This window comes from Lacerta agilis, chromosome 2 (assembly GCF_009819535.1).
Source record: "Lacerta agilis isolate rLacAgi1 chromosome 2, rLacAgi1.pri, whole genome shotgun sequence".
In the NCBI taxonomy this organism is placed as follows: domain Eukaryota; kingdom Metazoa; phylum Chordata; class Lepidosauria; order Squamata; family Lacertidae; genus Lacerta; species Lacerta agilis.
In genome coordinates this window covers 70374285-70387744 of record NC_046313.1, presented here as the reverse complement: position 1 = coordinate 70387744, position 13460 = coordinate 70374285, and the positions used below count along the sequence as shown (strand labels likewise).

Here is a 13460-nt window from a genome sequence, read left to right as displayed (position 1 = left end):
GCCAAGAAGGATATGTGGCTGGAATGCTTTGTTTCAATAGGGTCCATGACAAGGTATAACATCCTTAACATAGCCACTTCTGAATTCTAAACAAGCCCTATGTGTCATTCAGGATGTTCTCCACAAGATTGTAGTCCCAGAGGGAAAGGACTCTGGAGAAGACATTATCTGGAAGCAAAAGCAATGTAGAGTACCTTGTTCACTAGCTCCATTCTTTGTGTGTACCTATTCCTTTGCACATGTCAGCTCAAACAAATGCCTGTGTGTGTGTGTGTGTGTGTGCATATCCTACTTGTATGTATGTATTATACAAACTGCACATATCCGCCCACACCTATGCATATTTTTCCATGTTCAAGCTTGTACATGCATATAACAGCACATATACACCCAAGTATATGTCCTCACACGCTGCATTTGTATGTGTAAATTGTGCATGCATGCACGAGTCTCATTCTTTCTCCCTTCTTGTTCTTCAGTTTAGAGACGGCCAAATCTACCTCCCAGACGCCCCCCGTTGACCTCGGCATGACTTTCTCCCAGCCCCTCACCCCTTCGCCAGCCCCAACGCTGACAGCAGTGGCCGCGCCTCCCCCAGCCTTGCTTGGTGCCCCCTATGCCATCTCCCTCTCCAACTTCATTGGCCTGAAACCCGTCCCCTTCTTGACGCTGCCCCCTTCCTCAGCCACGGGGCACAATGGCAGCCTTGCCACCTACACGACCAAGATCTCGACAGCCAATGCCAGCAAGAAGGCTGAGAGGCAGAAGTTCTCCCCATACTGAAACAGGAAGGTGGGGCAGGGAGGGGGAACCTTAGGAGAACCCTCACATGCTTTGTTAGATGGCATCAGTGTCGGGCCGCTCCAAAGCGAGACTACCTGGGGAAAGAGGTGAGGGGGGGGGGAGCCAAATGTGCAGGAAAGGAAGTGTATGTGGGAGAGGATAACCGAGACAGCTCTTGAAAGCAGTGCTGGCCATGAGTCAGTCGGGGAAGCGGTGCTTCTGCAGAGCTCCCCCTCGGTCCTGGCTAAAGATATGTCTGTCATGGGTAAGAGCAATCAAGCCTCGTAGTTTTGCTTCCGCGGAACAAATCTCTGCCCCCACACTATAAAGTGTTATTATCCTTTACCTTCCATAAACCTTCCTGATCGCCTTCACCAATGAAGATGAAGAGGTTCTCTCTCCATCTGGTTTCCTGACCAGTTTTCTTTTTTCAGGAAAACATGTTACTCAAAGACAATTGGAACCCCACTCAAATTCTTTGTACTGTATTGATAGAGCTGGGGGTCTTGGGAAAGGTCCCATCTCGACTGTGGCACTGGCTGGAGCTGGTTAGACCTTTGGTGACCCTAACAGAGAACATGCTATGCTGCTGTCTCTCATGGGTTGCATTTCCAAGAGCAGAACTGGAAAAGGGTTCTGATTTCTATAGAACTAGAAGCTGTGCATGTCCTAGAAATCACAGAATGTACCAAAAAGGAAATTCTTCAGTGTTTGGTTTTTTTGCCTAGCACTTCTCTCCTAATATATGAAGCTGGCTGTGAGTTCCATTTTAGTTGGATTAGAATACAGGATGAGGTTTTCATGACTGTTCAGCTTGGCCCCCGACCTCCTACAAGTGGTTGAAGGGAATTAGTTTTCACCAGACCTTCTAATATTTAGCATGAACTGGCACAGTGTATGCAAGAATTTGCTGGATCAGACCGGAGCCCTATCCACTCCATCATTATGTATACCCATTGGCCAACTCAGATGCCCATGAGAAGACCAGAGGCATATAGTTGTCTTTCCTCACTGAGAAACAGAGCAGTTCTTTATAAATATTCACTATCTGTTACAAGGTAAGAGCTTCCAGCACCGGCAATCCCAGCTGGTCACCTTATTGTATGTGGGCGACATCTTCTCCCCTCATTTAACTTTATGGCAGAAATCTGTCCTCATATATATCTGGCAGCATGTGCGATATCTTGCCATGCCACTCATCTTTGGGTTTATCTCTTGCTGTCGTGGGATGACATTTCCAACAAGTGCTTTCTAATTTTGCTCTCATCTCTTGCAGTGCAATCCTAAGCATGTTTGCTCCAGAAATAAGCCCCTACCCCTTCCGTCACTCATAAGTGGATATAGGGCTGCAGCCTTACTAAATTCTGCCACATTTTGTTCTCTTGTCAGCCCTTCTCTCTTCGTATCAGTATTGTAAGGGCACTTGTCTAGTCAGAACGTGCCCATGAGAGCCTTGAGACCTCAGGTTGAAGCAGATGCCCATCCTGATGATTTCTGGTTAAAGTTACCAACATGTATGTCTGGCACTTACACTTGTGTCCTAAACAGACTGCTATCACAGCAGCATATAATTCATCCAAACCGCACCCCCAAAAATTATCCCCATGGATTAAATGTACCATATAGCCAAGGATTCCATGGCTAATTTCTTAGTTGGCTTGCAGATCAGCATGGTTTCACCAAAGTGGGTCGGATTGTTGGCTAATTGACAGGTTGTATTGCTGCAGTCAAAAGACTGCACAGTTCGCTGTCAACACTTTATAAGGCATTAAGCGGAAGGTGATTGTTGAATGGACCTGGAGAAAACTGATGAAACAAACACAGCAAAAACTTGGCTCTGGCCCTGCTTGTAGCCATCAACTAGTTGGCTCACGATAAGAAAAGGTTAGTAGTCACAGGCCTGTGTGGAGTAAATGCATACCAAAAACGAAACATTGAAATTCTGCATGCGGTCAATGCAAATCCTGGACAGCTCTTTTCTATGACCAGCATAAATCATACAAATGTGCATAATACTTCTCCTATTTTTGTATAATATTGTTTGCTATTTGGCAATAAAATAAATCCTCCTTTGGGAGGAAGGGCAGGGTATAAATGGTGTGAATGAGTAAATAAATAAATAATACTGGATTTGCTAAACATGGCAGGGGCAAAGGCATGGAAGCCTCACACAAACCCCCACTGCCTGGGAATCTTGTGCAGGGGGCTCATCTTAGTCACTGAGAAGCACATCTTTGAAGCATAGCCAGTGCTTTCTCTGTGCTCCTTCAGGAATCACAGGCTACACTTAGCCCTGATTATGTTGGGGCTGGGTTACTGAACCAAAGCTGGCGGGGGTGGGGGGGTGGAGAGAAGCCAAATGGGCTGCAAAAAGGAGGCAATTGAGGTCGATTTGGTGTAGTAGTACCTTTACAATATCAAGAAGCAACAGGATCTCAGATTTGCCCTCAGTTACACATTCATTTGGTAGCATAGAGTACCTACACCTGTTTAGGCACTGATCACTTCTGATTAAATATTTTCAGCAGATTCATGTATTTATTGCAGCCTTTCCTCAAGCTGGTGCCCTCCGGGTGCTTTGAACTACAGTTCCCATCATGGCTGGGGCTGATAGGAGTTCTGGCCAGAGGCAACCAAGCTGGGGAACGCTCATCGAATGCGTCAAATTCTCAGGTGGTGTAATTCAGCAATGAGGCATCCCAGTATTTGGATTCCACAAAACACAAGGGAATTGAGCCAAAATTTCCTATTCCTACAAACCAATCTAACCAGCTGTCCATTTCCCCTTGTTCCCTGGCTGGTCCCAATCACTTCCCTGCATCACTCACTGGCAAAAAAAGCTTCTATCTCTTTGTAACCCTTTTTATTTTTTATTTTTGGCTGCTCCAAGGAATGTCCCACCTCCTATCCCATGATCCTCTTTGGCTTGTCTTTGAAAATGCTGTACATATAATTCTATATTTTTTCCCTCCTTTGTAACTTATGATTGATTTAATAAAAATACAAACTTTGTCAACTCAGAGGGTAATGTGATTAGGATTTTGTATACATTTGAATTAGGCAAAGCTAATGCACATACACCCCTCTGGCTATTTGCATGACTGAATAAAAAGGGAAAGAAAAGGCTTATTCAGCGTTTTGCCTAAGAAGCAGCGGCACTTAGCTAGATTCTTGCCCACCCATCCCACCTGGTGGCTGGGCACCTGGCCTTTCAACCAGATGCAAGTCAGCGAGGGAAGAAAGGGCAGGTGAAATGTGTTCTGCTCTTAACACTGAATGCTGAAGAAAACTTCACTTACTGAATTTCTGTTTGTTGTGGAGTAGTCAGAATCCTTATTTGGGGAAGTGGGGAAGCAACTGTGGAGTATGATTCAGATTCCTACTTTTTAATTGATTCGGAATAATTACCACCCAGTGGACACGCCCCAACGATTTTCTGTGGATTGACATTTGCAACGATTAAGCAGTGAATTGCGGGTTTCCCCAGGGAAAGCAGTGGGACAAAAAGAATCCTTCTCAGCCCCGTGCCTGAAAGTCCCAATCCTGTGCCTAGAAATTGCAGCACAGACAGAAGTCTGAATGAGCCCATAGTCGGCCAATTCTTGTTTTCTCCTCCTCCTCCCTGCTGGATTCTACAAGGGCAACACTGAGACCTAACGCTGTGTGCACATTGTACATTTAAAGTGCACGCACGACTTGCCCCAAAGAATCCTGGGAACTGTAGTTGGTTGAGGGTGCTGGGGACTGTAGCTCTTGAGAGTGGCAAACTATGCTTCCCGGGATTCTTTTGGGGAAAGTTGTGTGCTTTAAATGTGTAGTATGTACACAGCCTGGTTGTAAGAAGGCAGGCAGCTGGGGCTGGTTGAAGGCAGGCTGATGCGTTGGTGGGGAGGTGCCCCATTCGCCCTAATGGACCAACCTCCACTGGCTCTCACCATTATGAATGTGAACAAATAGTGCTGGATCAAGCATAGCAGGATCACCCACATATCGGGACTCTAGACACAAACCCCAGTATGCCACGGTTAAAGAACAGGGCCTGGTTTATTTATCATATTACTATCCCTCCCTCCCTCCCTCCCTCCCTCAAAGAACCTTGTGGGAGCATGCATGGTGGTTCCTGCATGTTATTCTCACTGCAATCCTCCCTTGGATGCAAGCCCCACTGTGTTCAATGGGATTTCTTCCACAGACGTAGGATCCACAGACTTAAGTTGGGCAGTGGACTGCCCCAGAGTGACCCAGCGACATCAACAGCTGAATGGGGATTTGAGCCTCATCTCAGTCTGACATTCTATCCACAAAGCTGCACTGGCCCCTTGAAACAATCTTGTAGTGGTGCGGGAGCTGGGGCCACCACTTCTAAGGTTGCTGCCATGTTCCTAAGGCTTCCTATGGAGCCTCTGCCAACGTACGCCAGTGCCACCTTCCTCTCATTTCAGCATCATGCCACCTGTCTTAGACCATCTCAATAACTTGCCCATGATGGATGTGCCAAAGGAAATGTGGGAGCAGGAGGAGAGGGGAGGATGCAAAAGGGAGGAATCGCAGCTGCCTTATTGGGAGAGCATTTGGCATAGCAGGCCAGTGTCTAGTGCGCCCTAAGCCAGGCCATCTTCAGTGAGGGCAGCCTGTTGCTATGTGGATGAGAGACATGGGAACCCTCCCTTGCCTTATGCTCTCTGTTGCTACAGCAACCACAGAAGGGGTGTTTACTTGCCAGGATGTTGGGCTCACGGGGCCAGCTGCAGACGTGTAACAGAGCGAAATGATAATGTCACACGCTGCTATAGAGGAATGCTGTGCGTTCATGGGTGGATCAGAGCTTGCAAAAACTGCCTACTGCCAGAAGAAGGCTTCAGTGTGGACCAACCATCCCCTGCTGGAACTATTTGGTACTCACCTGGACATAAATTGCAGGCCCTTCCTTTCTGCTAGGTCAGTGGTGAGTAGAGATGGCTGAGAAATGTGATGGGGAACCTGCAGCACGCCAGATGTTGTTGGATTGTAACTCCTTTTTCAGACCCAACCAGCATGGATGATGGCGGCTGGAGTCCAGCAATATGTAGAGGGCCCACAGGTTAGCTATTCCTGCTTCAATATTATATATCTTTTCCTGCCACTATCCTCTCACTGTAGGTGTGTGCAGTATTTGAAGAAATAAGCAGGAAATGCTTATTCCTTTCAAACTAGAATGCAGCTGCCGAATTGTCTATCCTAGTAACCACACTCATAATGCAAACTAAAAGCTATCACTAATAAAACAACTAAAAGCAACTAAACAAATAGTGAACAACAGGCTACCTGCAACAGACACAGGAATAATCAGATCAGGGAAAGAATGGCATGCAAAAGTACCGTAAGGCTGGATCTAGACACATCAAAAAAGCGTTTCAGGAAAACGCATTGTAAACCTCAAAGTCAGGAATCACATTGGCGAAAGATGGAACTCAACAGCACCATCTGATGTCACAGGGTTATAACACATATAAAACACTTTTCCTTTACTAATGTAGCCGAATCCTATGTCTAGAATGCCCTCCCCTCTCAAGTGTGAATGGCAACAACTTTGAGGAACTCATTTCAGCAATAAGAAACAATGTGTGGCTATTCACCCTAGCATTTGCCCAAAGTTTTGTCCATCACCTGGCTGGTGGTATTAATATATACTGTCTGGTTTTGCTTTTTAAGTTAAATCTCTATTTTAATGTTTTTCTTCTCTCTGGGATTGTTGAACAATGAAAAGTGGGGCTAAAAATAATTTAAACAAACAAGTAGATAGAATGGGAGGGAAGGATACAGGACCGGGGTAGAGGTGGAAAGAAAACAAGATTGCAAAGTCTTTCACAGATTCATTTATGTACTTTCCTGGCATATGTGTTGACTGTGGGTTCTGCTTGAGGGAAATCCTGGGGGTGGATGGTGGGACTCACACAGGCTAGACTTCCCCACCGAGCAGAAAGCACCATGCACACGAAATTCAACATCATGCTTCAAGAACCAAACTACAAGAGAAAGAACACCTGTAGTAATGGAGCTGTTCTGCCAGTATAGATGCTCGCTGCCGTTAACATGCTGCGGAATGCTTTCAATAACCACTGTGATCCCTGTGCCGTAGCTGTACCACTCATTGCTAACAGCCGGTCATGGTAACAGGGATGTGCTGTACAATGTAGCTACCGCGGAAAGAATAATAATAAATGGGAATGGCTGCTCAAGGGTGTTGCTGTCCCCTCTGTTACAAAAATAGTCCAGAAGGCTCTCACAACGTTACACTTCTGGTCTTCCAAACTAGAAAAACTCCCAACGTGACAAAAACGCCTGTGTCCTCAGGTGGGCCTGCTTGTATAAAAATGTAATGTGGGGGAGCTGGCCCTGAGATATTACGGATGTGCTTTTGTCCTCCAAATGCTGCTTGCTCAGCCACATCTCTCCCAGGTGAGAAGAGGGCAGAGCTGTTGAATTGCAACTGTGCTATGGAAAATTGAATCCTTCCTGCAATGCTGTATATTATTAACTCGGAGGCCTTCTGCAGTGTTTGCCTTGGGATATGCTCATCTACCCAGCTTTTATTCACGTGCGCTGCCTTTCTGCTTTAATAAATGTGCCAGCAGAGGCTGAGACAATGAAAGCCAGGCACCTCTTTGATCAAACCACTAGCACTGACTGAAGCCCTTTGAGCGGCAAGGAACCGAGAATGTAGTAGCTTCGGTTATTTACAGGGTCAAAGGCGAAGGGGAAAACGCCCTTGCTTCCTCCAGCACGACATCTTCAAATGGCAGCACATCATAGGAAGGAGTAAAGTGGTTAAAGGGCATGTGGCATCATTGCATTCCTCTAGAGTTATCCGGGGTGACAAGGGGACGGGATCTGCAAGATGGCACGGATCTGAAAAACCACTGCCTTTTATCTTCCTCACACCCCTAAACCTAAAGCACATTCTGTGAAAGCAAAGCAGGAGGCAGCAGATGTACCATAAGCCTTGAGCAAAACCCCTAGCTATGCATTTGGAACATGGAGTGCAATCAGCTATGTTCACACATGATTCTCCATCTCCATATGCATATCCACAACAAAAACGGGTGGGCAGATTGCATGCACGTACACACCCAGTCACAGAGAACACTCAACGTCATTTGAGAAGGCTAGGTACAAGTCTGGGACTTGCTCCTATGCATCCCCATGTGAATAGTTTATCCACTCAGGATCTGAGTTGGAGCTGAAATTAGTATGACTTGCTTCCATACAACATGCAGTCTGTATTGGGGCATTTAACTGGCCAAAGGTGTCTTGCAGGACTCCTAAAAGACAATAGGTTATTGCAGTTTAAAAAAAAAAGGCCACAAAAACTTTGGCACGAGAATTTTACAGGCTATTGCTCCATAGAACTGATGGACAAGTGAAATTCTGTGGCTCAAGAAATGATATAAAGTAAAGTGAGAGGGCACCTCTGAAGCCATTGTTCTCTACGGCTATATTATTAAACATCTTGCTATGTAGGCTGCTAGTAGTGGATAAATAGACAACCCCTTTCTTGGGCAGTGTGTCGAAGCAGGACCAAGGTTATGAACATGGGGCTTACTATAATCAGTGCAACCTTGTAAAGGGCTTTTGGAATTAGCTTGATGGGTGAAATTGTATCTCTACAAAGGGCTGCAATTATAACACAATGCACACCTTCTGATTCAAAGGTTGACTGTTAGGGGGGAAATGAAGAGAATATTGTTACAATATAGATCCTGTGAAGGAAACTAGATTGGCAAAATACCCATGATTATGACAGGTGAGTGAAAGGTGGGTCTGTGTATTGGAAGGCTCCTGGTTATATCAGGAAGCCTTTGTTAGTGAATTTGGGCATCCAGGGCTCTTGCACATGACAGTCAATGGTAGACTCCGTGCACCTCATGTAGGCAATTTTCCCTCAGTGTCCACATGACACCCACATCAAAATACTGTTCCATATTCTCCCTTCCTGACCCCACTTTTAATCTAGATTTACTGTTTCCACAAATACATATTTTGTTTGGGTACTCATAATATGCGACAGCATTTTGACAATGGGGCTCTGGCAGTTCACACATAGGAGAACTTTGCATGCTCTGATATTCTGCTGGGAGTTTCTGCTAGCTGTCACTCATTGGATCGTCCTCCTCCTCTCTCTGGCTGGGAGGCTGTGTAATTCCCAGTGAAGGAGCTTTAAAACAGGAGTGGAAGTCCTGGGGCCACCCCATGTTGTTGGACTCTGTCTCCCATCATACCCAGCCAACATGACCAATGGTCAGGGTTGATGGGAGTTTTAATCCAGCAACATTTGGAGGGCCCCATGCCTGCTTTAAACTACTGTAGCTTGCTTTGTGTTATTTTATTTCAGCCACCACACATATCTGACTTTGGACAGATTTAGCTGTCCAAAGATAAGCCATGCTTTGTTAGCCTAATCAAATACTAATGGAAGCAGTGGCGTTACAGTGATTCAACTGTGCCAGAGAGGGCTTTCCATTTGGGTACATGTCCCCAAATCATGTAAGTCAGACAAGAGAGTGAGGTAAAGTCTCATTGAAAAATCACCCACCAGCAGCCATTTAATGCTTTATTTGTTTTACAACAGTTGGGAGTTTTGTTTTGGATTTATTTATTTTTTTGCTTGCTGGATCCAACAAATTACAGAAATCAGATTTCCATTTTTTAAAAACCAACATTCAGAGGAAAATCTCCATAAGGAAGCAAAGTGTGGTGGGTTGGTTGGTAGGTCCACTGCAGTGTTGTAACATAGTCCACCCCTGAGCAAAGTCACAGCATCTTCAACCATTTTCCCTACATAGACTTCTTCTACATGCCATGTTTGAATTTACAGGGAGTTGGCCCCATTAGCAAGTGTTTCTGTATGGGTTTGGGGGCATTCTTTGACTGAAATGGGCAGAAGGAGTTTGTGGGCCATTAGTTAAGGGGCCTGCTAGCTCCCCTGCCCCAACACACAGTTATGACATGTTGCGTGTGGTGGAAAGTATCCTAGGAAGGTAATAAAAACGATGGGAGTCAATCACTTTAATGCTTCTTGAACATGGGCCCTACTGGCATAACCACATAACCGTTCCTAAAGGAGATTTGGGCTATACCATTCATTTGCCTGCAGCTGTGTAACCTGCTTTGGTTCCCTGCCTCTCCATACTTGTCCACGTGCATCCCAGGCAGAAGAAATAACACGACTCGGGGGTGGGGGGTGGGAAATGTGCAGCTGGTTTGACCGAAGTCATGCTATGAAGCTGCAAGGAAGAGAGAGTCTGTTCCCACCCACCCCACAAAGGATTGCATTCTATGCTCTGTTTTTAGCAAATAAGCAGTGAACAGAGGAGAAGAAGAGAAGAAGAGTTTGGATTTGATATCCCGCTTTATCACTACCCGAAGGAGTCTCAAAGCGGCTAACATTCTCCTTTCCCTTCCTCTCCCACAACAAACACTCTGTGAGGTGAGAGGGGCTGAGAGACTTCAAAGAAGTGTGACTAGCCCAAGGTCACCCAGCAGCTGCATGTGGAGGAGTGGAGACGCGAACCCAGTTCCCCAGATTACGAGTCTACCACTCTTAACCACTACACCACGCTGGCTCTCAGCAGCTACCCTGTGGTTGGGCATCCTTTCTCCTCACAGCAGGGTCCCAGCCAGCCTAGCCAAGAGGCAACATGCACATCCTCACTGAGAATTCCACCTTGATGTCTGTACAGTGGAACCTTGGTTCTCGAACTTAATCTGTTCTGGAAGTCCGTTCGACACCTGAAACGTTCCTAAACCAAGGCGCGGCTTCCGATTGGTGCAGGCGCCCCTGAAACAATAGCCAACAGCCACATTGGACATTTGGCTTCTGAAAAACGTTCAAAAACCGGAACACTTACTTCCAGGTTTTTGGTGTTCGGGAGCTGATTCGTTCATCAACTAAGCCGTTCGAGAACCAAGGTTCCACTGTATCTAGATAAGGGTGTGGGGAAGAAGAAGAAGAAGAAGAGTTTGGATTTGATATCCCGCTTTTTACTACCCGAAGGAGTCTCAAAGCGGCTAACATTCTCCTTTCCCTTCCTCCCCCACAACAAACACTCTGTGAGGTGAGTGGGGCTGAGAGACTTCAGAGAAGTGTGACTAGCCCAAGGTCACCCAGCAGCTGCATGTGGAGGAGTGCAGACACGAACCCGGTTCCCCAGATTACGAGTCTGCCGCTCTTAACCACTACACCAAACTGGGGAGAGAAGCAGCACCCTGGTGAAACAAGGAAACAGCTGTTTCAAGCACCCCATCCCTGCACACATCAGTGGAGTCTCTTTTTCATCCTCTGAGAGAAGGGACTTCAGCATGGGATGGGCCCAAAGCAGTCTTGCAAGGGAAAGTTGGACCTGTTTTCTAGCTGCCCATCTTCCCTCAACTCGGTGGGAGACGGGGGACGGTAGAGAAATCATGTGTGTCTTAATGCTGAAGAATCTAAGTAGGTTACCTTCTTTCACTAATGTTATTAGCATGCCCACTTGCACCCCTTTCTAGTCTCCTGAGAGCTTGTGGAGATCCTTTCTCAAATTCAGCCAAAGCCCTGTCTCTCCAGCCATGGACAACTGTTTTCCCCACCCTGCAGCTGAAACTGAAGCAGGGCTTCAAGAGCTCAGGAAGGAAATAACCACAGCTCATGGGTACTTGCCTTGCATGCATATGATCCCAGATTTAATTCTGCCATCTCCCTTTAGAAGTGATCATCTACCAGGTGGAACCATCAAGTAGGAGCATTGGCCTGCATCCAGCTCCAGGCTCAGGCAACATAGCTCACAACTGCTGGTGGTCCTCGATGGGGATGCATGCACCAAAACAGACTGGTGGGATATGGATGAGCACCGTGATGATGATGGAGGTGTACATTTATATGCATTTCTGATCTGCATCTGCATCATGTTCAGATGCCTGCTTTGGCCCATAGAGCTCCCTTGTTGGATCAAAGGCAACTGGGCTCCTTAATCAAACATATGGTGCAAAACCAGAAATAACCTGAAGTTTTGCTTCCAAGAACAAAAGTTAGTTAATATAAGTGTGGATAGTAACTATGGCAGGGATGGGGACCCTATGACCCTCCATTTGTTCCCAGAAGCCCAGCCAGCATGGCCAATGGTCAGTGATGATGGCTGCTATGGAGTCAACAGTGCCCAGAGAGCCGCAGGCTAAGCATCATTAGGACTTAGCCTTCCTTCCTTCCTTCCTTCCTTCCTTCCTTCCTTCCTTCCTTCCTTTCCTTCCCTTCCACAAATGCTTCCTCTGTTGGGAGGTTGAAGGCATGTCATATTCATAATCCTTGTACCAGAACCATCAGCCCACAAACCCAGCCCTGTGCAAGTTTCCTCAAAAGCATGTCCTACCTGAGGCTTCCTCTGAGAGAGTTTGTGCGCCTAAGTTTGTAGCCTTGATACATAACCCCCAACTCACTGCTGGTGAGAAAGTCAGCCCAAGCCAACTAAGCCACATCACCACCACCATCTCCTGTGATTTGTATAAACGGCACCCCATGAGCATGCCCCTGGAATAAATGGAGTGCCTCCCTACTGATGAGTAAGGACTCAGTCATGCCCTGACACAAACAACTCTTTGGCATCTTACTGTGACAGACCGAATTTGTCACATGGATCCAATCAAGAGGAGGCTTTCACTTTATATTAAGGCTGGCTTGCTAGAAGTGCCTTTAGGCAGGCAGGTACTGCGCTGTCTCGCTCAGCCAGCTGCTGTGAGCTGCCTCCTCCACTCCTGCTTTAAGTATCTGCTTCAGTGGAACTTTCTTCAAGGTCACCAAGGGATTCAGCTACACAGAACCAATGGCTCTGCTCAGCTGGAATGAATTGGCTCTCATTCAGCCTCATTGGGAGAACAAGGCCTACAGTGTAGGTTCGCCTCCCTTTCTTTCCTTAATGGTCCTATCTCTGACCAACCCAGGATTATTCACAAAGAGCATGGAAACTGAAAAAATGCTTCTTCAGAGAAATTCTGTGAGCACCACTCACTCACTCACTCACTCACTCACTCACTCACTCACTCAACACTTAAGAACACTGATGGGTGCCTCTTTTTGAAAATGCCTACCCCTAAAGCAGAGAAAAATCTGTACTTGGTGTTGCTACACTATGGACGGTCACACCCACATCATACATTTAAAGTACTATTATACCACTTTAACAATCATGGCTTCCCCCCCCCAAAGGATCCTGGGAGTTGTGGTTTGCTAAGGATGCTGATAATTCTTGGGAGGCCCTATTTCCCCCATAGAGCTTGACTTTCTAAAGTTCCCCGGGGGATTGATAGCTGTCCTACTCTTGAATAAAAAACAAAAAATGAAGGGTCTACGGCCTTTTCTCAACCCCCCTGCCATTTTTTAGGAAGACCAAGATTAATTGGCAACTGGCGCATTCTGCCTATGCCGCAAAACAAAGTCAGGGGCAGGTGGCTTTGAAGGCTTGGATTATATTATCTGAGTTTGAATAATTTTATGGCAAAGCAGCAGAAAACAGTCCTAAGTGCCCTCTTAATGCACAAACCTTTCAAGCATCTGTTTGCAAATGCAATGGATTCTGCCCCCTGTATCTACAGCTGCACATACACTATACCTTTAAATCACATTCAAAGCACATTCATCCACCACCAACCCTGCCCAGAATTCTGGGCAC

At 46.3% G+C, this 13460-nt stretch overlaps 1 protein-coding gene across 1 annotated transcript in view; it reads left to right on the top strand.

The window, feature by feature from the left end:
• Positions 1-2224, top strand: part of PCBP4 (poly(rC) binding protein 4) — a 44715-nt gene extending 42491 nt beyond the window's left edge. The window contains exon 13 of the mRNA XM_033140653.1: positions 480-2224. Coding sequence (XP_032996544.1) covers positions 480-783 — 304 coding nt within the window. The 3' untranslated portion in view covers positions 784-2224. The remainder of the gene's footprint in view (positions 1-479) is intronic.
• Positions 2225-13460: the final 11236 nt, after the last annotated feature.